Source organism: Balaenoptera borealis, assembly GCF_965194805.1.
Source record: "Balaenoptera borealis genome assembly, chromosome: 1".
Taxonomy (NCBI): domain Eukaryota; kingdom Metazoa; phylum Chordata; class Mammalia; order Artiodactyla; family Balaenopteridae; genus Balaenoptera; species Balaenoptera borealis.
The window spans coordinates 60,865,748-60,891,823 of NC_138860.1; the positions used below are offsets into that span (position 1 = coordinate 60,865,748).

At 36.1% G+C, this 26,076-nt stretch overlaps 2 protein-coding genes, 1 long non-coding RNA gene and 1 pseudogene across 5 annotated transcripts in view; 1 reads left to right on the forward strand and 3 right to left on the reverse strand.

Moving 5' to 3' along the window:
- CCDC181 (coiled-coil domain containing 181) overlaps positions 1-25,667 on the forward strand; it is a 56,048-nt gene extending 30,381 nt beyond the window's left edge. The window contains exons 7-8 of one of the 2 annotated variants that reach the window (XR_014244430.1): positions 21,227-21,314; positions 25,333-25,667. The gene's annotated coding sequence lies outside the window, so the exon portion shown is untranslated. Of the gene's footprint in view, positions 1-21,226; positions 24,539-25,332 lie in introns of those variants that run through there. The other variant, XM_082391278.1, reaches the window with a different exon arrangement.
- LOC309636198 overlaps positions 1-26,076 on the reverse strand; it is a 937,790-nt gene that overhangs the window by 84,923 nt on the left and 826,791 nt on the right. The gene's annotated exons all lie outside the window — the stretch shown is intronic.
- Positions 66-335, reverse strand: LOC309634808 (SNRPN upstream reading frame protein pseudogene; annotated as a pseudogene). Its single transcript has one exon. The product of its transcript is annotated as an SNRPN upstream reading frame protein pseudogene (transcript).
- Positions 2,913-25,983, reverse strand: BLZF1 (basic leucine zipper nuclear factor 1). The gene is made up of 7 exons (XM_082393840.1): positions 25,675-25,983; positions 24,545-24,620; positions 14,395-14,834; positions 12,821-13,020; positions 10,673-10,801; positions 8,776-8,995; positions 2,913-4,281 (listed from the first exon to the last, which is right to left on the reverse strand). The coding sequence occupies exons 2-7, from the start codon at positions 24,573-24,575 to the stop codon at positions 4,096-4,098; spliced, it is 1,206 nt and encodes a 401-aa protein (XP_082249966.1). The 5' UTR covers positions 24,576-24,620; positions 25,675-25,983; the 3' UTR covers positions 2,913-4,095.

A 26,076-nucleotide genomic window follows, 5' to 3' on the forward strand; every position in this document is an offset into this window, starting at 1 on the left:
AAGACCTAAGGGAAGGCTGTTTTTTTTTCTCTTGGAATCAGCTACCCAGGTGTTCCAATACTGCTTTAACCACCTCTTGGTGTCTCAGCTAAGAATGCCTGTCTCAGTTCCGCATGGAAATCCACCACAGGTACTTGCTGCTGCTGCTGAGACCACCTCGGGTACAGGCGACACTCCTGGTTGCTCAGCGAGGCTGTCCTTCTGCGTTTGACTTGGACTTCCACCTCTGGGATGTGCTATTCCATAGTCCATCTCAAGTGTAAGCGGTCCCTGGCCCTGCTCCATCGTGCCACTGGCCGCTTCTCAGTACAGAATGTCTCCAGCGGCCATTCCATTCTGCCTGGGCATCCTTGTTTTGTTCTTGATCTTAGGAGGAAAGTTTTAGTCTTTTAGCATTAAGTATGATGTTAGCTGTGGGTTTTCCATAAATGCCCTTTATGAAGTTGAGGAAGTTCTATTCTTATTCCTCCCCCTTACTCCTTCTATTCCTATTTTTCTGAGTGCTTTTATCATGAAAGTGTGTTGGGTTGTATCAAATGCTTTCTGCGTCAAGTGAAATGATGTGGTTTTTCTTCTTTGTTCTATTAATATGATATATTACATTGGTTGATATTCTTATATTGAACCACCCTTGCATTCCTGAGACAAATACCACTTGGTGGTATATAATCCCTTTACTATGATATTGTATTTGGTTTGCTAGTATTTTGTGAGGATTTTTTTCATCTGTATTTGTAAGAGAGATTTATCTGTAGTATTTTTTTCTTGTGTCTTTGTCTGGCTTTGGTATCAGAGTAATGCTGGCCTCAAAATGAATTGGGAAGTGTTCCCTGTTCCCTCTGCTTTTATTTTCTAGGAAGGGACTGAGGTGGATTGGTATTAATTCTTTAAATAGTTGGTAGAATTCACTAGTGAAACTATCTGGTCCTGGACTTTTCTTTGTTGGGATGTTTTTTGTTTTTTAATATACTTTATTTTTTAGAGCAGTTTTAGGTTCACAGCAAAGTTGAGCAGAAAGTACAGAGAGTTCCCATATATCCCCTGCTCCCTCCCTCCCTAAAACCTTCCTCAGTATCAACATCCCGCACCAAAGTGGTACATTTGTTGCAATCAATGAACCTACATTGACACATCATCACCCAACATCCATAGCTCACATTAGGATTCACTCTTGGTGTTGGGAGGTTTTTGATTACTGATTTAACCTCTTGTTATAGGCTTGTTCATATTTCCTATTTCTTGAGTCAGTTTTGGTAAATTGTGTTTCTAGGAATTTGTCCATTTCATTCAGGTTATTTAATTTGTTGGTGTATAATTGTTCCTTTATTAAAATGAGGTTGGTAATAATGTCCTACTCTCATTTCTGAGTTTAGGTATTTGCATCTTCAGTTTTTCATAGTCAATCTGGCTACAGATTTGTCAATTTTGCGGATCTTTTCAAAGAACCAGCTTTTGATTTCCTTGATTGTTTTTCTATTTTATCGCCACCCTAACTTCAGTTGTCTTCCTTCTGCTAGTTTTGGGTTGTTTGCTCTTTTTTTTCTAGTTCCTTAAGGTGTAATGTTAGCTTGTTGATATATGAACTCTTGTTTGTTTAGCTCAGTTAACTGTTATTATTGACACTCTTAAACCAACAGTTGCAGAGGTGTGCCACTAGTTTGTGGTTACAAGAGTGTATGTATATAATTTTTTTTTATTGTGGTAAAATATGTATTACCTGATTTATGGTTTTGACCATTTTTAAAAATGTAAAATTCAGTGTCATTAAGTACATTCATATGTTGTGCAACCATCACCACTATCCATCTCCATAAATTTTCAACAGCCCAAACTGAAACTCTGTACCTAATAAACAAAACTCTCCATTCTGCTTTCCCTTAACCCTGGGTAGCCACTATTCCACTTTCTGTCTCTATGAATTTGATTATTTCAGGTATGTCAAATAAGTGGAATCATATACTGTTTGCCCTTTTGTGTCTGGTTTATCTAGTATAGTGTCTTAAAGATTCATCTGTGCTGTAGCATATCAGAATTTACTCCTTCTTAAGGCTGAATAATATTCCATTGCATGTATATACTGCATTTTATCTATTCATGCATCAAAGGACATGTGAATTACTATTTTTTGGCTATTGTGAATAATGCTGCTATGAACATTGGTATACAAATATCCTTTTGAGTCCCTGCTTTCAATTCTTTTGGGTATGTACCTAAACGTGTAATTGTTGGATCATATGGCAATTGTGTGTTTGTTTGAGGAACTTCCATACTGTCCTCAGTAATGGCTGCACCATGTTACATTCCCACCAGCAATGCGCAAGGGTTCCAGTTTCTCCACATCTTTGCCAACACTTGTTATCTTGCTTTATTGGTAATAGCCATCCTAATGGATATGAAGTGATATCAATTTGCATTTCCCTAATGATTAGTGATGTTGAGCATCTCTTGATGTGCTTATTGGCCATTCGTGTATCTTTTTTTGGAGAAATGTCTATTCCTTTGCCCATTTTTTAACTGGATTGTTTTTAGGTTGTTGAGTCATAGCCCTTTATTTATTCTGGACACTAGACCCTTAATAGATAGATACATCATTTGCAAATATTTTCCTCCATTGTGTAGGATGCCTTTTCATTCTGTTGCTTATTTCTTTTGCTGTGCAGACGGTTTTAATTTTGATGAGGTTTAATTTATCTATTTTTTTCTTTTGTTGCCTGTACTTCTGGTGTCATAGTCAAGAAATCATTGCCAAATCCACTGTCATGGAGCTTTTCCTCTATGTTTTCTTCTATGTTTTATACTAAGTAAACCTAAAGGAAAGGCTGAAGAATCAGTTGTAAATAGTATAAGCTAGATGAAGACTTGAATTGAAGCACATCATTCTGGGGGAAAAATAAATAAATATTCACACTAAAGAAGGTAGAGAAATTTATTGCCACTTGAAACTATAACTCAGATGAATCAGACCAAAACAAAACAGAACAAAACCATTAAGTTGACATTAAAACATATTGTTATTTGATCAGATTTGTCTTTTGAGGATTTCTTTACTGATAGGCACTTCTGCAACCACTTAGGGTAATTTGGTATAAACATTTTGTGGACATTTTTAAAGGTGTATAAAAGGATGTTTGATGATAGCCAGTCATAAGTAAATAATAATATATATGACATAAAAATTAATTGATGAATTGCATTTTTGAGTTTGAACAATGTTCTAGAAAGATCCTACTTTCTCTGCCATATTTCGTAAGTATCAAATTGGATATTCCTGTTGTGCTGCAATTGCCAAAATGAGCTCAATAGTTAGAATGTTTCTTCTATATATCAAGTTGCATCCATTCAAAATATGGAATCCCCTGCACAAAACCAAAATGAGAACATGTTTTGCTCAAGCATTTGTTAAGGTGGCTGTAAAATATTTAAAAGTTTCCTAACATATAGCATTTATTTTTAAAGTAGTCCCTTCACCCACAGTATTTCCATAAGACTCCTTTGTAGCCCCTAAAAATCACCAAAAAGGGAAAGGACTCCTATCCCACTCTCTCCCCGACCCCTGCCAGCTACTTTTACTTTAGAGTAGGGGTCAGAAAACTTTTTCTGTAAAGGACCAGATAGTAAATATTTTAGGCTTTGCTAGTCATACAAACCCTGTTGTAGCTACTCAATTCTGTTGTAGCACATGAAACCAACCACAGACAACAGTACATGAATGGGTGTGGTTGCATATGACCCAAGGCTGTAGTCTGCCAATCCTTGCTTTAGAGTACAGAAATTAGTTTGCTTATGTAAAATATATAGCAAGATAGATAAATAATAAATTAGGGCCTAAAAGAAAGGTACAGAATCTTTTTCTTTTAGTCCTTTAGGAAAACCATCCTGTAATGCCTGTATTGTCTATTTTAAATATATCTACACAGTTTCATTTTTTCCTTACCCTGAGATATTTATTAAGAAAGGGTAATCCGGAGTCCAGTACATGAAACATCTTTGGGGATATATATTATTTAAATAGAAAGTGATAATACTTCTAGCATTAAAAGAACCCCAGCTGCCAAATAATAATGACTCTATAGTGTGCCTCCAACATATTGACTGTTAAAGGGCAATAAGTTCTCCCTGGCAGTGATTACAGCAATTGAAAGTTATATTTTCATATCTTGTATAGGGATGAAATCGTCCAATATTTTTCTTTGTAGCAAGTAAGGTGGTTGGTGAAGACTTAGAAAATGGATTATCAGGTGAGCTCTCTGTACAGCTTACTGGATCCAAACTGCGTAGAACCTAAGGAAAATAAGAGGTGATGTCAGATGTATGCAGTAAGGACTTAAAAGCCCTTGGTTTTATTAATATATAACTACCAATAAGTGCTATTTCATTAATATGTAACTGCCATAAAAAATAACATCTGAATGATGAATTTGATTAGAGAACTTATGCCTTTTCTCAAAAAGCTCTAAATTTGACAATGATGTCAAGTTATTATATTACCTAGGTTACCTATTTTTAAAAATAATGAAATTACTCTTATGCATATTGATGAAAATATATGAAAACATAAAAAAAAATTAGGTTATATCAATCTTACTGTAAGTGATGTTGATTTTTATCTTTAATCAAAAAGTATGCACTACCTTTCTCCCTCAGTCCTTCATTGAGCTGCTTGGAATTGGGATTCTGCCTTCATTCTTCTACTGAAATGTTATTTCAAAGTTTTTGATCATTTACTTGTAAAATCAATGGTTTTCATTTCTCTTTTTCTAATTTATATGCAATATTTTATGCTAATGATCATGTTTTTGTTTCTTGGATTCATGGACACCATACTCTCTTAATTCTTCTTCTCCTCTGATTTTTCCTATTCTGTTTCCTTTACTGAGACCCACAACAGGAGGAACTCTTGGGTTGAAAAAAATTCTCCAATTAAGGGCAAGGATAACATGGCTGGCTCATAGCTCCTGTTTCTCATTTTCATATTCTTCCAACCATCATCATATGATGAGCATGGGTTATTGGGCAAAGGAGGCAGGTACTGGAATTGGAAAGGAATTGGGAAAAGCAGTGGGGGAAAGAGCTTTCTCTCCTTCTATGTAAGGGTTATTCAAAACAGCTTTCAGAAATGGCTTGAGATGTCTGTTTCCCTAGCTCTCATTGTCCAGCAGGTTTTTGTCCTTCTAAGTTACCAATGTACCCGAAGAGCTATAGCTAATTTAAAAATGTCCTGGCATCATTTAAGAGCTACCATTCTATTTCAGTACCTCTGTTTTTCTACTGGATTACTGCTTTTTCAATTTAGTTTTTGATATCCTTCTATTTTTACAGAACGTGGTTAGATGCTACTGGACAAACAGAGATAAAGGACTTATCTTAAAGCTGCTTATAAATTTAGAAGGGAAAATTATAACAGTACCCCAACTCGCTATATATGTTATTACATTATGTGCCTTTAGAGAGAGAAACAAAATGCCAAAGGAATACAATTAAAGGAGACCGAGATACCAGTGTAGATAGAAGGTTTCTAGATTTTAGCCTGAAAGTGATAGGGAAGGATTTTAAGCAGGGTGCCTTTCAGAGAGATCACTCTATACACAGCAGGTGGATGAGGGAAGGAGTGGGCACTAAAGCAGACATGGGAAGAACAGAGAAAGGGAGTTTACAGCAATAATCTAGCTAAGAAATGCTGACCTTGAAGCAATGTGGCTAAAAGGTCCAAGAGACACTAAGGAAGTAGGACTGTCAGTTTTGTTCAATGAGACAATATGGTGGATAAAGGATTGGGAGAAGGGGATGTAAACCAAGCCTTGAGGCTACCCACCATTGTATAGTGAAATAGGAGGGTGTAGGGTTACATAAGCCAAGGGAAGAGAGTGTTTCAAGATATCAGGAGTAGTTAATTATACCAGATGCTACTGGCAGCAACCAGGTAGGCAGCAACACCATTTCCCAACAAAAAGAATCGAAAAAGAGAAACGATTTTGGATAAAGCTGATGAGTTTAGTTTCAGGGACTGATTCAGTAAACAGCTGAACACCTACTGTTGTACAAAGGATTATGCCAGACCTTGAGGAAATGTAAGACATAAGCTCCTTAAGGAACTTACAGTTTGGGAGAGAGATGGAGAATCAAACAATTGCAATTTAACATGATAAAGAGCTATACTAGATATATATATATGTACAAAATGCAGTGGAAGCCTGGAGGAAGGAACATCTAGGTTTGCCTGTGGGATTCAGGGAAGGCTGATTCTTAAAGGCAGTATAGTGGTTGGGCAAGAAGAGAGATGTTGGGAGGGCAGTCCAGGCAGAGGGAAAGTATGTACAGAGGCATTAGATACAGTGGCCTATCTGTGGAATGAAAGTGGTTAACACTGCTGGGATGTGAAGTGCAGAGGGTGGACACACCTGGAAAATGGTCCTAGAGAAGGGGAACTGGAATAATGATTAATGAAAGGCCTTCTCTACAATATGAAATAACTCAGGTTCAGTAATGAGGGAGACTGGGAGCCCTCTGAACAGCAGTACCAAGAATGATGGGATTGGCATTTTTGAAATAACTCACTGGCAGTGGAGGATGGCGTGGAGGCAGGTCAAAAGCAAGGTGGGGATGTTGGTGAGGAGGCTATTGCTAAAGTCTAGCCTGGAGATCAGGTGTCTGAACTTGGGAGAGGGGATAAATCAGAAGGAACTGATAGGACTTATAAAGGCAACAGGATTAGAGGGATGAAGGATATAATAATAATGATACCTACTATCTACTGAGAAATTACTGTACCTTTATTGGAAACTGCTACAGGCTTTATATGTATTATTTTATGGAATCCTCAAAACATCCCTATGTAGTAGGTATAGTTCGCTAAGCTAAGGAATACAAGAGAAGCAGGTTATTTTACTGTTTTTTTTTTTTTTTCAGAATGGGAATACAAATGCAAAAGCAAGGAGAAAAGAGGTTGTTCTATTTTTAGCTGTCTATGGGATAAGCATAGGGAGATGTCCAGCTGGATGTAAGTCTCTTAACTCAGGATAAAAACGTCTCCTTTGAAGAAGTTGAAGAAGTCACAGTTGAAGAAGTCACAAGCATAAAGCTATGGGATTAGGATAGTCCCTAGAGAATATAGAAAGTCTGTTATGTAAGGAAAGGCTCAAGAGTGGGCACAGAAAGAGAATTCTGCCCCCCGCACCCTCCATCAAACACTGAGAAAGAATGGTCACAGAAGTAGCAAAGAGCTGGGAGAGTATGGCGTTTCAGTAACTGAAGGAGTTTGAAAAGCATGGAGAACAGGTTCCTATGGAACAACAACATTTAAAGGAGGAAAATCTATGAAGAGGAGTTCAGAGAGGCAGCATGAGGTTCAAGAAAGAGTAATGTCACATGAGTAAAGGGAGTATCAAGGAGGCATGCTAGATGAAGTAAAACATGACAAAGTATTTAAATATTCATGACCTTTATAAGAGTACTTTTTGAGAACAGTGGAGCTGGAAGTCTATTGAGCTAAGCAATGGCAGGAGTTGAGAAGTGGATGGTATGTAAGTAGAAATAAGTACAGACAACTTGTTCAAGATTCTTGGTTGTGAAGGGAAGGTCATAAGACCATATATAGAGGACTTAGGATAGAGGGAACATTTTTCCTTTTTAGATGGAAGACACTTGGGCATGTTCTTAAGCCAAAAGGAAAGAGCCAATAGAAGAACTGTTGGTGGAGGCCTGATGAGCCTGAGGGAACATGCTATGCTTTGGAAAGGAGGAGGGACACCCTTTCCAGTAACAGAAATATATGTAAGGATGGTTGCCATATAGCTAGGCTTCTGGATAGCAAGTGGGACCTTGAGGGAATTTTCTGCCTCTGCCCTCTTTTTCTTCTGTGAACAAGGAACCAAAGTCATCTGCTGAATCTGAGGTAATAGTTGGATGGGTATAGAAACCAAGAAGGCAAGCAGTTGAACTGACACAAGAATGGGGTTTTCAGGGTACCTGAGAGAAGGATAAGAAAGAAACATATTTAAGAATGTAGTCTAGGCAAGCTATGGCAGGAAAAGAAGCCAGGAGAGTTAGCTGATGAGATGAAGAAAAACAATGTAGGGCCCAAGGGAATAAAAATTATGATGTGATCAAGGAACAGGGGTATTCAGAATGATAGAATTGGAGCTGGAAAGAAAAGCTGAGATCACAGTTCATGGAGAGATGTTGAAGATTTTAAAAGTGGAAAAGTTCTGGTAATGACAAGGCCTATGATGGGGACATGGGAGTCAGATACTGAAGTGTAATGAGGGTGAACCTGGATGGCTGTAGAACTGTGAGACCACAGTATTTGACAGGTCACCTGCATGAGCCCTTAATTCATGCAGGACTGAAGGTACCAGGTCTACACTAATTGATTCTGTGGAGTCTGGCACATTCCCATCTATATGGGGAAAAAACAAGTAACATCTTAGACCAGAAGTAATCAATTATCTACTCTTGATTACTAAATTAAAAATTCTACACAGTGGTTTTCATATCAAAATGAGCTCAAGAAAAGCATTATCAATGATTCAGTAGCTAAAAAATAGGTCATCTTTAAAAACAACTACATTTTTTTCTCCTCAAGAATAGAGTGAGAAAATTAAAGCTCAGAGGAGGAAATAATTTTCTACAAGATCACTAGCTCATTAGTATGAGAATCAAATTTTGATCCCATATTTCCTAACTCCCAATGCCAAGCACTTTCCATTACAACATGTCACATTTCAATAAGAGGACAGTCTTAGAGGTTCCACAGATCACGAAAGAGAAGTATTTTACCGTTTCAGCCATTTTTTCTGCTGGGGTGCTGCAGAATTCAACTGTTGATGGAAACTTTTTTTGACCATTAGTGCCAACATTTCCCAGAAGACGAGAATTTATTGCTTTTGCCAACTTGTGATTTGTTAATGCTAGTTCTGCTGTGCTGTGAGGTTGCGCGCTAGGGTAGTAAGTTTGCTCTCTTCCCCACTGCAAGGAGACCAAGAGCTCCTCCAACAACCTGCAAAGACCACACATGAGCACTGAATATTAATCAGAGGATAAAATATAAAAATCAAGAATGATGAATAAATGAGAAGCATATTTCTGAAATCATATAGTATCTTTCTCCTCTATCTTTCTCTCAGAGTTCAATAAATCAGGAAGTCTGGTAAAATAAGTCAGATTACAGAAAGCACTTATTGATTTTATGGTTATCTGGAAATCATTCAACAAACAGTACATTTTTTAGTTCTCATATTTTAGTACAGGTAAAATATAATAGTATACTCATACAGTATTATAGAACTACTGATTTGATTTGTGCATTTATTGAGATATTCATATGGTATATGTATATGATAATTTTTTGTGTGAGTTACATTGGTTGATTTCTAAATGATAAACCGACTTATAATGCTTGGGATAAAACCTACTTGGCCACGATCTATAAACATTTTTATATACTGTTGGATTTGAATCACTAAAATTCTGTTAAGGATTTTTGCATCTGTATTCATTAGCGATATTGGCCTGTAGTTTTCTTGTAGTGCCTCTGTCTGGTTTTGGTGTCAAGATGATGCTGGCCTCATAAAATGAGTTGGAAATTGTTCCCTTCTCTATTTTCTAGAAAAGTTTGTGTAAATTTGGTTTTATTTCCTCCTTAGATGTTTGTTAGTATTCACCAATGGATCCATATAGGCCTGGGGTTTCCTTTACTAGAAGGTTTTTGACTACAAAGTAAATTGCTTCAATAGGTCAGGGCTATTCAGGTTATCTGCTCTTGAGTACTCTGGTGGTTTGGGTCTTTTAGGGAGATCGTCCATTTAAGTTGTTGAATTGATTAGCATAGTGTTGTTCATAACATCCCCTTATTATCTTTCCTATGTCTACAGAATCAGTAGTGTACCCCTCTCCTTCTCATCCCTGATACTAGTCATGTGTATCTATTTTTTTCCTGATTATACTGCCTAGAGGTTTTGTAAACTTATCTTTTCAAAGAACCAGTGTTTGGCTTTCTATTTCATTTATTTCTGCTCTCATCCTTTTCTTCCTTCTGCTTAATTTGCTCTTTGTGTTTCTTAAGAAGGAAGCTTAGATTATTGATGAGACCTTTTTTCTTTTCTACAATAAGCATTTAAAATTATAAATTTCCCTCTAAACACTGCTTTAGTTGCCTCCCACAAAATCTTATATTTTGATATATTGTGTTTTCATTCTTCTAATTTCCCCTTTGATTTTCTCTTGACCTTTACTTATTTGATTTGTAAGAAATCAACTACATAAAAGTATAAAGTACATTTAAGGAAGACTATCAATTTTGACAGTTCTGGTGCATACAGACATGAAAGTAAGCTCTAATACTGTAGAACAGTCCTCAAAAAGATCTCCTTCCAAAGGAAAGACCGGTATGCTTTTTGGCTTCTACCAAAAACCATACAAAACTGCTATAACTATAACCAAAAACTACTTTTAAATCCAGGGATTTCTTCTATTATAGATGTAACTAATTCTCTCCCCAATTAAGAATAAAAGAAGCATGTCTTCTGTTTTTTCAGTCCTTCTCCCTCCCCTGGGCATCTGTTTTAAAATGTATATGCTCAATAAGTTATTAAATGTAGAAATACTAAAGAACTATCTCAATAACAAAAATTGCAGGAGAAAGGAGAAGAGTTCAGAATGTAAACAAGTGCCATACTTCTGCGCAGCTATCATTTCCTGACGAAACTGTTCCCGTTCACTCAGGAGATCTTGTATAGCACTCTGTGCATCACGGTTTTGACGCTGTAAAACTGCTCTGGAGTTGGTTAACTCATCTGCCATAACCCTGGAAAAGATTAAAACCTTACATATTGATTCTCTGACAGTGTTAAGAAGTTAATATACTACCTTTGTGACTGTCATTTTTAAAAACTTACAAAAAAGATTTAACGTTGTCAAATTACTTCTCAGTTTTTAAATCTTCACTAAAAACCATTTAAAATCTTTATGAGCTTAGAACTTATTAAAGGGACTCAATTAAAATATCTGTTTACAGAATGACAAAGGAAACAGTTTTTTAACTTTCCTATATAGTGACTTTGGAATGTACTTCAGTCTTACTCTAGATTAATCAAGTTTTGGGAAAAAAATAACATTATTTAAATGTTTTTTAAATACGGAAAACTTAAGAGAAAAAAATGAGTTATTTTTCTGCCATTCAATTACTTCTTTGTCCTTAGAAAAATATTAAATATAGAAAGATTTATAAAAAAGCAAAACTAAGTCCTTCTTCCTGTCCAACATCCCCATCCTTCTTTTATAATCAGTAATCAATAAAGTAACCAATACATTTTTCTAGAAAAAAATAATTTATGTGTATATCAACATAAAATTATGTGTAAAAATAACTATATTCATATTATTTACAAAAAAGGGATTATTTAATACAAACTTTTCTATAGTTTGCTTTTTTCACCTAATAATTTATCTTGGTGATTTTTTTTCATATTAGCACACATAGAGCTAACTCATTCCCTTTTTTTAAAAAAAAAAACAGCTTCATGTTTTCTTCTGATTGGATGTACCAAAATGTATTTAACCAATTCTCTATTGATGGAACTGAAGCAAAATTCTGAAGTATTTTTATTCAGCTGAAAATCTTAAAACTAAAGTCTCAGACCACAGTAACCACTGAATTCCTTAAAATGAAAACAATTCTGACATTAAAATATTAAATCAACTAAAATATCAATAAAGTTTGGTTTAATTATTATTGCCCTTAGAGTGTTACTATCAGCATTGATCAGAATGTTAAAAAAAAGTTACATATTACAGTAATCTGTAAAATATATGCATGATTTGCTTCTTAAGCTGTTCAATGAGAATTAATTAATATTCATTCTAAGTCAATAAACAGTAAATTCATTTCGCCAAATAGATCCTATATTAGTACAATTAGAAAACAAATTAAGGATTTTAACAGAGTAATCAATTACTAGAAAGTATCACAGATATTAAAACATGAAAAAATACTTTCCTAAAGATTTATTCATTACAATCAGTGGTTCTTAAGGTACAGGCTGGAAGCCTTTGGTATTTGTGAGAAAATTAAACTTAAATCAATAGTTATGAAACATACTATGTGTGAAGCACTTGGCTAAGCACTGGAAATACACAGATGGATAACACCCAGATCCTGTTCTCCAGTAACTCAAAGTTGGAAGGAGGGGATAAATAGACAATCATAATATATAAGAGAGCTTCCCAACTACCAGTGTGTCCATGGGCCTGGGGGTTCTAGGGGCTGGGGGTTCTAGGGGCCTGGGGTTCTCACCTCTACTGGAGAGTAGCCTCATCCAGTATGCTATACAGTATGTCATACAGATGTTATCATTTTCTGTTTGTGCATGGTGAGAAAAAGGTTGGGAAGCTCTATCATGTAGTAAAATGAGCTATAAGAACAGAGCACGAGAGACAAAATATGATGTACGGAGTGGCAATGATATTTGAGTTCTCCAGATAGAAGGTGGGGAAAAATAGTCTTTTAAAAAATTTACGTATTTATTAATTGCCTGAGTTTACAGTTTTGTTTTGATCTTAAACATTGTAGTAGGAGTGATTTCTACTATAGAAGAGTAACTCAGAATTCTGGAATGAGGGAGGAGATTTTTGATACCACTTTTCCATTTATGGAGACTGTATGACCATCCAGAGGAGGGAGAGTCCACATCTTAAATAATACATGAGGTACTCTGACAATTTGAATCAGAAATTTTCACACTACAATCTATTTTCTTGCATTAGGGGTCAAAAATCTGATAGAGCAAAAGCTAGGAAATGAAATACTATTTAAAATAGAAAATACCTGCTTGCAAGGAATTTACTTCGCCACACATCACACTGTATCGACATCCGTTCTAACTGTTCGGAAAGCTGAGCTATGTTTCGACCTAGGGCTTCGTTTTCTAAAATAAGCTGATTTTTCTCACGGGCTAGACGTTCAAAGTGATACTGAAGATCATCCCCAACAGAAGCCACCAGCAGCTTTTTTAACTCACGATTGACCTGGAGGAAATCATGACCAATACAACAAGCTCAAAGTGATGCCAGTGACTTTAATGCAGCAAAATGAACAAAAGAGAAACTGTGTTTCATGTAGTTTGGACCTCCATTACTAAAAGTGCGTATCAAAAAGTGATATTAAATATTTAAGTTTCAAAATGTATACAACCATGTCTTTATCTCTATTAATCTACAGTCCATGTGGTTATAATCTGAGCCTCTTATTATAAGAGTACAAATCATTATCATAAAAATTACAAACTGCCTCCAGTCAACACTTAAAGGCAAAATATTAGAAAACTGAACCAATCAATTTTGCTAAAAGATATGACAAAGTGTTTTATAAATCTTTTCCAACATTTAAAAATTGATTTCTTTGTGCCTTAGGATTTTTATTTTTAAGAATTTAAGCAAAGAAAGCAATTCACATGTCTATAAGCATGTTCTTCACATTGTTATCAAAAATGCAAAAAATTAAAACATAAATGTCCAATAAAAGGTATTGGTATATGGTGCAGTCATTGAAGAACACTGTTGCTATTAATAATGATATTTTAATAGAATATCCTGTATTAACAACTAAAAAACAACTAAAAAAAGTGAGTTACAAGGCAAAAATATACCCAGTATGTATAATTATGCATTTATAGCCAGATGGTATAATATAGGTAGCACTATTTTCATTATGTTTTCTGTATTTTCTAAAATGTTTACAAATAAATATGTACTAGTTTTATAATTTGAAATTAGTTATTTAAAAATATATTAAAATATATTATTAAATATATTAGAAATATATTTGGATGACAACCACTAACCATGGTGTCACAAAGACTAACATCTAGCAAAAAGATGTATAATCTAACAGAGAGGCAAAGTGGGGCTGGTAAGGCAATTACTAAGATGTAAAGATTAAAGACAGTCAATCAAGCACTATAGATAATTTTCCATTTACAAAGAAGATACTGATACTTATACCACCATTCTCTTTATTCTAAGTATTATCTATACACAGACAAAAATACTTGGAATTTATGGATCCTTAAAGCAAGGATTATTAACTAGTCTTACTTAGTCAATCTCTAGTCTGCAAGTTCATAACTGTAACCTCCTTTACAACTTATAGGTGGTCTTGTCCAAAGTACCTCACATTGTCCAAAGTACCTCATACTTCAACCATGTTTAGAGGATAAGTTCCCAACATAAACTAGTTCTATTAGAGGCACTAAAGAGAATGAGAAATTTAAGAGGAAGTTTTTTAGATAAATGACAAGTTATAATGACATTGCAAGAGGAAGTGTTGTTTTCTAACATGCAGGCTCAGAAGGCCCAGGTATAAAGAGAGGTACTCATTAAACCTATTAAGGCTGTTCTTACCTCTGACTGTACTCTGAGCTGGTTTGAAAGACCTTCTTTGTCCTGTAGTAACCTCCTTTCAGAGTTCTTGAGCTTTTCCAATATATTCTTTACCTCGGATAGTTCCTTTCTGGGTTCTTCAACTCCCTCTGGCTGGCCAAGGAGTTCTCCTTTATGATGTCCCAGAGACTTAACCTTTGCATTTTTGTTGGGGATATCATGGGTTATAGCGGCTTTGGGAACTAATATTCTTACAGCTTCGACTTCCACTGCTTTTTCAGCGAGAATCTTCCCTAGCTGAAGAACGCCTGGGCTCTCTGATGGAACTGCTTTCTTTCGTGGACTTGGAAGGATGTGATGCTTTATAGGTTGGATTCCAGGAGTAACTTCAATAGATTTAGGTGGCTCCTCAGTTTCCATTCCATCTCCCGCTCCTCGAATTGGGGATGAAGTAAGGATGACTATAGACGGGAAAACAAAACATAAACTACTTACTGAAAAGAAATGCCAGGAAAATGCTAAACATGCTTTACCCTGCATTCAGAATTCCTGGTACTGAAAAAAAGGGAAAAAATTTAGAGTAAAAATTTTCAAAACAATCATGTGTCAACAAAAGATGAACAAAGTCTTTCAGGTTCAAACTTTCCTTAAATAAATGGTTTCTCTCTTGGTAGAAACTGCAAGAGATTCGGAATCAAGGTCCGGCTTCAACTTCTACTTTCTAGTATAATCCTAAGTAAATAATGTAACCCTCCATGAATCTCTAGTTCCTAATCTGCAAAATGTAGATAGTAACAACTATGCTACAGGGTTGTGGTACGAAAGAATGTAATAAGATCAAATGCCTGGCATGTTGTAGACACTCAATAATATTAGTTAAATATAAAAATAAATATAAGCTATGTATATATGTATTTGAAAGTGTCTACCTCAAAATAGATTGACCTGTTTTTGTGAACTCTTAGCAAAGAATGCTTCACAAGCTATCCAACCAGATTCCTTAATACTCTCTCTCCTAGGCCTTTGTTTCTGCTATTTCTTATTCTCTTAAATGGCTTCTTTCGACACTTACTGTGATTCTCACTTGTCCCTTTAAGAAGTCAGCTTAAACTCTACTCTGCATTAAATTTTCCCAACTGTTCTAGTCTACTCTCTGAATGCCTATGCTACTTACTATCTCAAACATTCAGTTTGAATCTTAATCATGAACCATAATTATCATTTATGGGTTTTGTTATATGCTAAATCTTACTTTCCCAATAAGTCTGATAAGCACACTATGGTCAGGCATCATGCCCTAAACAAGTGGAAGGAGCATGGTATTATAGAAATGACATGAACTCTGGGATCAGCCAGATCTGGTTTTGAGTCCCATTTCCACGATTGCTACCTGTACAATCCTGGACAAAATCCTGCAATTATCTGAGCTTCAGTTTTAGCCTCCATGAAATGAATTTAACAGTACATCTAGGGTTACCTTATGTCTTAAATGAGAAAATGGTTAAGTAACAAACAACACTTATAAAAGATTTACCATGTGCCAAACAGTATTCTAAATACTTTGCACATAACTCATTTATCCTTACAGTAACCCTTTGAGGTAAAGATAATTAGCTCTATTTTACAGATGAAGAAAATAAGGCACAAAGAGGTTCAAGAACTTGCCCAAAGTCATACCACACAGTTAGTAAGTAAAAGATGCAGAATGCAATTCTGGGCAGCCTGGTCCCAAAGACTGAGGCCTTAACCACTGCACACACTGCCCCTTCAAGTGTCAAAAGTGTCTTGCACAGAATTGCAGACATTCAATAAATGGTAGCTCCCATTCCTTTCCTCTTTAACACTTAATACATTGCTGCACACATTTACTAATTCGCTCAATTAAAATAATCTCCCCTCTGGGACTTCCCTGGTGGTGCAGTGGTTAAGAATCCACTGCCAATGCAGGGGATACGGGTTCGAGCCCAGGTCCGGGAAGATCCCACATGCTGCAGAGCAACTAAGCCCGTGAGCCACAACTACTGAGCCCGCATGCCACAACTACTGAAGCCCACATGCCTAGAGCCCGTGCTCCGCAACAAGAGAAGCCACTGCAATGAGAAGCCTGCGCACCACAACTAGAGTAAGCCCGCATGCAGCAATGAAGACCCAATGCAGCCAAAAAAAAAAAAAATCTCCCCTCATATAAGACAAACCTGGCTAGCCGTCCTTAGTTTAGATAACCTTTGGAAGGCAGCTATGCTCACCACTGTACTACCATTGCTCCAGTCAAATAACAAAAATTTTGTTTCTTTTCTCCTACTTTACCTTACCTCAAATTAAGCAGTGTAAGAAGTTTCATTGAGTCATCTTTCTCCAAGAAAGGGCTAATTTCACTAATTGATTCAAGAAAATAAGTGGTTTAGAGCTTAGAAAGTAGAATGGGAAATGTTGCAACCTTGAGGAAATGGCTGAGATGATACCTAACCTACACGGAATTCTTGAATTAGTATATTCAGTAACATCCCTATGAGTTACAAGTTAGATTCCTTGCCATTTTACAAGTCCAGCATACATCTGAGAAAATGGAGGCCAAAACCTAGGAATGGTAATGATAATTAGCTTTTATTCAATTTATTATGTGCCAAGGACATAGTTCTAAGTCCTTCAGATGCATCAATATCATGTAATTTTTACAAGTTTCATGGGGTAAGCACAATAGTACCCATTTTGTAGATAGAAACAGAGGCTGTGAAAGGTTAACTAGCTTGTCCAAATCATCAGTGTCAAACTGGGATTTGAGTCCGAATATGACTCCAGAACTAAGCTGTTAATTGGTCTGGGAGGCCTTCCACAAACAGAACTATTGCCTCATCAACCTTGAACTTACTGCCTCTGCTAATAGCCCTATTTGTCAGGTTGCAAAAGCCCAGTGAGCTTAAAAAAATGCAGATCTGATCTGCATCAAACCCTTGAATGGCTTCCTATCACTCTCAGAATAAAGACCAAGATCCTTACCATGGCCTATACGGCCCTTGGTGATCTGGCCCCCTGCCTATCCCCTGGGTCTCAATTTATGCCATTCACTCCCTCAGATCCTAAGTTCCAGTGTTACTTGCTTTCTTTTAGTGTCTCAATAGGAGCAAATGCCTTCCTCTTCCTCTGCAGACATTTCTTCTTGGAACATTCTTGGAATCTTCTTCCTAACTTCTTCTCCCCTACTCATCCTTCAAATCTCAGTTTAACCTTTCCAAAGGGAAGCCTTTCTCTAATCTTCCATGATTAGGCTAGGTTCTTTGTTTACACGCCCCTAGAGCAAAGACCCTGCCTTTCTCTGTTTACCATTTATCAAAATGGTAAACATTTTTTTCAGTGTAATCAGTTATATAGTATTTGTGCCTTCCACTAGGATATAAGTTCCATGAGGGTAGGGACTATGTGTCACTCGTTTACCACTATATTCTTAGTAAAGTGCCTTGTACCCAGAACTCTCTATCTGATGAACAATAAATGAATGGAAGCAAGAGGAGGGGAAAAGGACAAGCACATATAACAATGGTGATGATAAACTTTTGAGTTTTACAGGCAACAAACATGCTGCCTGGTGCCTAATATTGGCCAGACATTGTATGAGGTAGTGGGGACCTCTATGCTTAAGAAACTTACTATCTACACTTGAGGAGACAGGACATACATGTAAAAAGATAACATGTATTACTGTGTAATAGATAATAAGTTTGCAATAAGTGGTAGAAAAATATTTCTACAGAAATTTGATTTCTACAAAAATGTTAATTGAACAATCATGGACTATTGATCAGTCTTTGGTGAATTCATTACTATCTAGCCAAATCATATATTCATATGATTTGAATGTATATATTTACAATGTTGTGTTAATTTCTCGTGTACAGCAAAGTGATTCAGTTATATGTATGTATACATTCTTTTTCATATATTTTTCCATTATGGTTTATTACAGGATATTGAATATAGTTCCCTGTGCTATACAGTAGGTCCTTGTTGTTTATCCATTTGATATATAATAGTCTGCATCTGCTAATCCCAAACTCGCAATCCATCCCTCCCAGATTTCTACTTTTTAATAAGCTTATTTTTCTTCTTCTTCCAAACTTAGTTATATAGATACAGAACCTACAGAGTAGAACAGATTATCATCATACACAGTCACATATCTTCTGGTTTCTATTACTATTTTTTAAAACATTACATGATTAAAAGATATTAAGAAGAAAAAATTACGTATATTCTCATCATTCTAAAATAACTTTTCATTACTTCAAATTTCTTCAATATTTTTATATACTTATATTCATAATTAACTTTATAAGCTTAATATATTTTTCTATTTTGCTAGTCTTCATATTTTCATTTTATGACTATATTATTCCTTCAAGTTAATATAGCACTATTTAATTAATTACTATTTTATTGTTGGATATTTAGACTCTTTCCAATTTTTTATTATAAAAATGCTTTAGTGAATATTTTTATGCCTACAGGGTTTTTTTCAAATTCTGAATTGTTTCTTTTGAATAAATTCCCAAGAAGAGAATTAATGTGTCAGGTGAAGATCTGCATTGTCAAACTGCCTCACAAAATAACCCTACTGACGTATCAGTAGATCTATTACTTATGTCTTTATTAGTTTTATTTTTTGCATGCTCCATATCCATGAGCTATTGCAATGCTTAAAAGTAAATAAGAAAACATTCTAAAGTGTTTAGAATGACACAGTAAGCACTCATTAAATGTTACCTCCTATTGCTTTTATTATTATTCTTTAAAAAAATCTAATAACTTTGGATCTTGATTAAGGGGAGAAAAAGCTTAATATCATAAAATGTAATTGTGCCTTTTATTCTCTTATGCTAAAGTTTTACAAAGTTATATCATCAGACTTTAGGACTATTTTTTCATTTATCAGATTTTTGGGGACTTTTTCCTAAGTATGTAGTAATGTACTGGAATTCCTGAGTCATGTTACACAGGAGGTAGAAAGACATCTGAGGTATAATTAAGGTGTTCTATTTAACAAAACGTTTTATATTAAAATAAAATATTTTGTCATTTCTGTATTAAATGTTAACTAAGACATACCTTGAGCCTTAGGACTGACTCTACTTTCAAAAAGATGAACAAAGGAACACTTCCGAAAGTGAAATAAAGGGTTTGGTACTTAGTTCATGCTGTAGCACATCAGCATGGAGAAGGAGAATCCCCACTGAACTGTTTTAAAAATAAAGGCCTATTCCCATGCTTTTAAAATATGTTTTCAAGTTTGTCTAACTCTATCTCGTGCAAATTTAATTTCGTCACTAAGACATCCTGGCATTTAAGAAGTAATGTAGAGTCATGAATTAACTACAGATTCACAATAAAAAAAACACAACAAAAAGACACACTAGAGCTATGCCATTCAGGCCCACTGAAGCTGAAGAAATAAGAAGCAGGTGTGACATCTGTTAAGATTAAATACGATTTCTAGGCAAGTCATAACATTTTTGATTTGGAATTTTAGGTAATGGAGATTCAAGAACAAATCACAAAATGGTTAATGCTAAATTTAAAAGGCAAAGAAACAATGGGTATTTAACAGAAATCTCTTTTCAAACAAAACTGTCATAAAATTCCAATCAAGAAATTCAATCAATTTGGTTCAAACTCAATTTACTCTTCCTTAATTTAAACTGTTCTACTTACTCAAGCACTTGTGAGTCCCAAAGCTGTACCATATCTCACATGGCAGCTCCCTCTTTGTAACAACTGTGCTTCTAGCTACTGTGCACAGGCAAGGAGGCAAGAGGGGATCAGGGCTTTACATTTTCTCGCCCAGTAACTTACTTTCATAATTCTATTTTCTCTGTGACCCACATAGAAACCTTTATTACATATGCACTAGGCCCAATCCAGGGCACATTCATGAGCAATTACCTTCAGTCAAGTGGGATGACAGTGATCTATGGTACCAGCTCTGTAATTATGAGTAATGTTTAAGTAAAGCAAAACATCAATCCCTTCCCATTCTTTGAAGGGAACCAACAAAACAATTCTTTAATTACTCATCAACATTAACTTCCACTAAGTTAATTAACTTCCATTTACTTCCATTAAGTTAATCAAAGAATTAACTTTTAATTCTTTGATAAGTGATCACTTATCAAAGAATTAAAACATATCTAAGGTTTATGGCTCATTCTCACTGCCTTTCCCCCAAATTGGTGAAATGTAGCAAGAGAACAAATAATACTGTACAATAGGGGCTGGCAAACTTTTCCCATAAAGGGCCAGATAACATTTTAGGCTTTGTGGACCATGAGGCAAAATTAAGGATACTATTGATATATAGGCATTTATATATGAAGAGAAAAAACAAAATTTTAAAAATGAAATTCAAATTATAATAATTGAGTGAAGTTTCTTTTGGTATATAGGTCTAATAATGAAAAGAAAAGAGTTCTTTTTTACTTGGGATAACACCTGGCTTAAGTGCGATTCAAAGTTCGTGTTCCCTATTATCAGACTGCAAATATTCTCAGCAGGCCCAAGAGCCATAATTTGCCAACCCTTGCTCTAGAATACTGAGGCAAAAAGAACATTATTTTATAGTCTGTTATGAAACAAACATTTCTCCTTCTTTGATAAAACTAAGTCTGTGAAGACAGATACTCAGAGTCAGCAGGATGGTGTAATAAAACTAGACTAGACTCTGAGTAAAAAACTTCAGTCTCCACTGCCACACATTGTGTGACCTTGGGCAAACCACATAACCTTACCCCTCCCCCCCATCCTACATTGCTTTCAGAATAATGCAAATACAAGAGTGTTTCAAAGTAATTTGTTTCTCTCCTAGACTAAACTGTTGAGATCTCCTCAGGGCAGGGACTGCCTCCTAATCTTGGTATCATCAGCTTAATGAAATGGTGCTTGGGGCAGAAAAGGTGAGTAAATGCTTATGGAAGTTCATCAATGTTAACATTAACACACCACCTAGAAGATTTCCTTTTAACATCCAATAACTAACTCATTTAAAAACTGCTCAATTTTTTTCCTCTACACGAAATCATTAATTACTAACTCATAATCTGACAAATTTTTCAGATCTTATGCAGATTCAGTTATAAAACAGTTAAATTAGGGATCATCACTTGGTAATTTTAAATTAATATTCTTTTATATGTCACCAGTATCACCCAATGAAGTTTACTTACCACTAAATTAGAAAAATATGCTATAGGCAGTGGACTTAAGAGTCAGGCCCACGTTTACTGACGTGGAATCCAAACGTTCCTTTTGTCACAGGCCCCGCAAATAAAAGAGCTTCCCGGTCAAATAAGTGTGGGCAGTGCTGCAAACCACGTATATCTCTTTGGAGCTGAACAGTGTACATTAGTATATAAAAGGCTCTGAAGGGTCCTGTAGTATAATCTCTCCCTTAGTCCAGCATTTCTCTAATTTATCTGTTCATGGACTCCTTTTACACCTAATAACTATTGTTCCACAGACTTAGAGTTAAAAGTTAGACTATTTTATGGAATTATAAATATTTGAACATCTCAGACCTTCCTATTTGGTCTATTTTCACTACACTGTCTGACTTTAATCCCTTTACTTTTTTTTTTTTTTTAATAAATTTATTTATTTATTTATTATTTTTGGCTGTGTTGGGTCTTCGTTTCTGTGCGAGGGCTTTCTCTAGCTGCGGTAAGCGGGGGCCGCTCTTCATCGCGGTGCGCGGGCCTCTCACTATCGCGGCCTCTCTTGTTGCGGAGCACAGGCTCCAGACGCGCAGGCTCAGTAGTTGTGGCTCACGGGCCCAGTTGCTCCGCGGCATGTGGGATCCTCCCAGACCAGGGCTCGAACCTGTGTCCCCTGAATTGGCAGGCGGATTCTCAACCACTGCGCCACCGGGGAAGCCCAATCCCTTTACTTTTAATTTCAACCTTGCTTCCCCCAAAAGTTTTGGATTCAAATTCTAATTTTCTAATTGTTCCTATGTATTGCATGTTTCCCTTTCAAAAAGCCTTAGCAGCAAGGACACATCCCTCTCATGATGACAGTATTGCTCAAATGTCTGCTGAGAAGAAGTTCTGTCCCTATAAGCCAATCTTGCTTCTTTTCTGAGGCAGTTACAGGAAATGCAGGCAACTGACAAATGTCAACCATATAAGTGCACCTTTTCTCAGGCCATGTGATACAAGTAACTCTTCACTAACAACAGTTTAAATGATATTAAACGAAGGATTAGGACTAACAGCTGAATTATCTACCTCACTGTAAAATTAAGATCAAATGAAATAAGTATGTGAATGTGCTTTATAACTCTAATCCTCATTACAAACAAGTAACAACAAATAAATAATTTCACAGAGGCCTTGCAATAACTAACTTCTAATTACTAATGATAATGTCGTATTTAGTTTTTCGTTTTTTGCCAAGTACCATGCTAACTGCTTTCACAGTAGTTATGATTTAATTGCTCTTATTTCCCATTAATCCCCAGCTTATTACTTTCATTTCAGTTTCTGGTTTGCTTATTCTAATACTATAAAAAGCCTCTGGTGACCCCGAAATGCTCTTGCACTCAGCTGAATTAAATTCAATTAAATATTTATTGGCATGATCTTCGCTGTCTAAACACATTTAAACCCCCTTTAAAGAGTTTGCTTTTGGAGATGTGCTTGCTGCAAAACTGGCTTCTAGAAAATAGTTTCCCATCTCTCACTGACAGCTCCAACCTCCACAACTCACTCTACCCAAGAATAACCTGAATCAAGAGGAGCTCACTTTGGGACATGCTAAGACTGTTATCTATGTCTAAGTGAAGATAATCAGTAGACAGTAAGCTACAAGGGTCTGAATCACAAGGAAAGAGATCTGAGCTATAGATAGATTTGGAAGCCATCCTTATAATTACTAAAGCTGTGAGAGTAGAAGAGAAGGAGGGCTGAAAAACATTAATATTTAAAAGATAAACCAGAAGAAGAGGAGAATTAAAAAGAAACTATAACTAGAGCAGTGGTGTCCAACAGAACTTTCTACAATTATGGAAATGTTCTATATCTGCACTTTCTAATACAATACCCACCAGCCACATGTGGCTATTGAGCACTTCAATGTGGCTAATGTGACTGAGAAACTGAATTTTTAATTTTTAAAAATACTAATTTAAGCTCAAATAGCCACATGTGGCTACTGCATTGGACAGTGAAGGGCCAGTAGATGGAAAATAAGAGTAAAGTCATGGAAATCAAGGAAAGAAAGTATTTCAAAAAGTGGGAATGATCAATAGTATGAAATGTTATACAAAGGACAAGCAAGGCAGGACTAAAAAGTAACTACTGTAGTTATTCGCAAATGTTCTGAGTTGAATTGTGTCCCTTCCATACCTCAGAATGTGACCTCATTTGGAAATAAAGTCATTGCAGATGTAATTAGTTAAGATGAGATCATACTGGAGTAGTGTGCACCCTAATCCAATATGATTAATGTCCTTTTAAAAAGGAGAAATTTGGACACAGAGACACACATGCACAGGGAGAATGCCATGTGAACAAAAAGGCAGAGATCACTGTGATGTGTCTACAAGCCAAGGAATACTAAAAATTGCCAGCAAACCACCAGAAACTAGGAGAGAGGCCTGAAACAGATCCTTCCCTAGTGCCTGCAGAGGGAGCATGGCTCTGCCAACATCTTGATCTTGGACTACTAGACTCTAAAACTGTGAGACAATAAATTTCTGTTGTTTAAGCCACCAGTTTGTGATACTTTGTTACAGCAGCCCTAACAAACCAATGCAATAAGAAAAAGGTCTTTTATACCTGCTAGTTGTTTGTCCATCTACCCAAATCTTTTACAATGTATATTCTTATTTATTTAAATCTTAATCTTCTAGTGGACAGAGAACATAGCTATAAAAATTTGCTTTTACACTACTGTTTAACAGTAGTAGTCATCTAATAAATACTACCAAATGATGTTACTATTCACCTGTGTATCTGTAGTACTGAAATGTAAACACAGCATTAAGAAACAAACATGAAGAGATATGAAACACAAATGATTCCCAAGGGCTCTATGGGGTTTGGTTACCTGGCTCAAACATTCCTTTGTCCTATCATCATAAATTTCATGTTTTAAAAACAATTATCAGCAAAAGAAGACCACTTACCTTTGGTTTCTAAGCTTTCAAGAGTAGTCATTTTTTTCACCAATAAAAATGCACCCCAAGACTTCTACTGAAAAACCTAAAAATGTATAAAATGAAAGAATTAAAACAATACCATATAAACACATTCACTAAGTCCCTGTAATTTAAATACTGTGATATTCTCCTTCTGCATTTAGGAGGTGCCCCTTATAGCCCTTTTCCACAAGGTGATATTGTTATGGTTACCAAATGTCTCAAAAAAATTAGGGGTGGTTTATTTTCAAATTTCTGTTTCGGTGTATACTCTAAATTACCACCAGTATATTCTAAATTATCAGATGTGTGTCCTTAAATTTAGCTCAGAAAGAGTACTGTAGTTACTGTAGGGGCTTTTGTATCACTGATATGACACCAGGAATTTAAAAGTAATTAATTATGTTCTCAGGAGACATTATTGGCACTATTTTGTTCACTTTATATATCAGAGAGGAGCTTCTGTTCAGATGTTTAACAAGCGACAAAAAATTCATGATAATTTGCACTTCTTGGCAATAAAATTAAAATGGCATAGCATATGCTTTCAGAAATGTATGCATGGTCTTACAGTACAGGCTAAGATTCAGTGGAGAAAGTGAGAAGGAAGGTGATACTAATGCAGTGATTATGAGTATGATGAACTGGGACACTGGATGACAACTGGTTTCACCACAAAAATGATCACTCGGGTACTCGATATAACTCAGCATAGCGTCTCCCACGACTACCTTCCTCAAAAGTCACAAACCCGCCTCCTATTGTTCTGAAAACAGGTCTCCAAAGACCCTTCGAAAGAGCAGTGAGCCCTCAGAAGATGCGCAGCGAAATGTACGAGCACAGCCAGTGTCGGCCGGCAAACACCGAGGGAAGGGGGTGAAGGATGGGTCTGGAGTGGGTAACAGGTATGAAGGCGGCAGGATGGAAGCGACAAGCCTGTCAACCTCTTTGGTCCCCAGAAATCGAATCCCAAGTTCCGTGCCTGTCTGAACAAGCCTTCCTGGAACAACAGGCAACCTTTCCTTTAACCCAAAGCGACTGAACACCAAACTTCAACTCAGACCGCCGTCCCGTTCCAAAATGCCCTCTTAGTTACACAAGTCCGTGTTTGGACTTACCTCTCAGACTCTTACTCTTCCTATTGCAGGGGGCCTCACTTTACAGGTTCTTCGTCTAGATCTCACTGGGCTAACTTCTCCACACACTACCCTTACATTCCGAAGCCAATCCGCCCAGGCCTTGGTGACATCAAGCTTCTGGTTCACAAATAATCACTTCCGATTACTCAGGGTTTCGTTTCCGGAATACTTTTCCAAAAGAAAAAGGTAAACACACTCTGTGGTGCGTTTAAACTCAAGTAACACAGAACATCTTCTGTAAGACTTCAGTAAGTGAAAACTGGATGAACCCTTATTAAAAAATAAAATGTAAACTATTTGGACCCTAGCCGCGTATTAGTTTGAACTTCCGGGTTATCTGTCGGCCAAACGGAAGTGATGATGCTGGCACGAGGTAGGCGG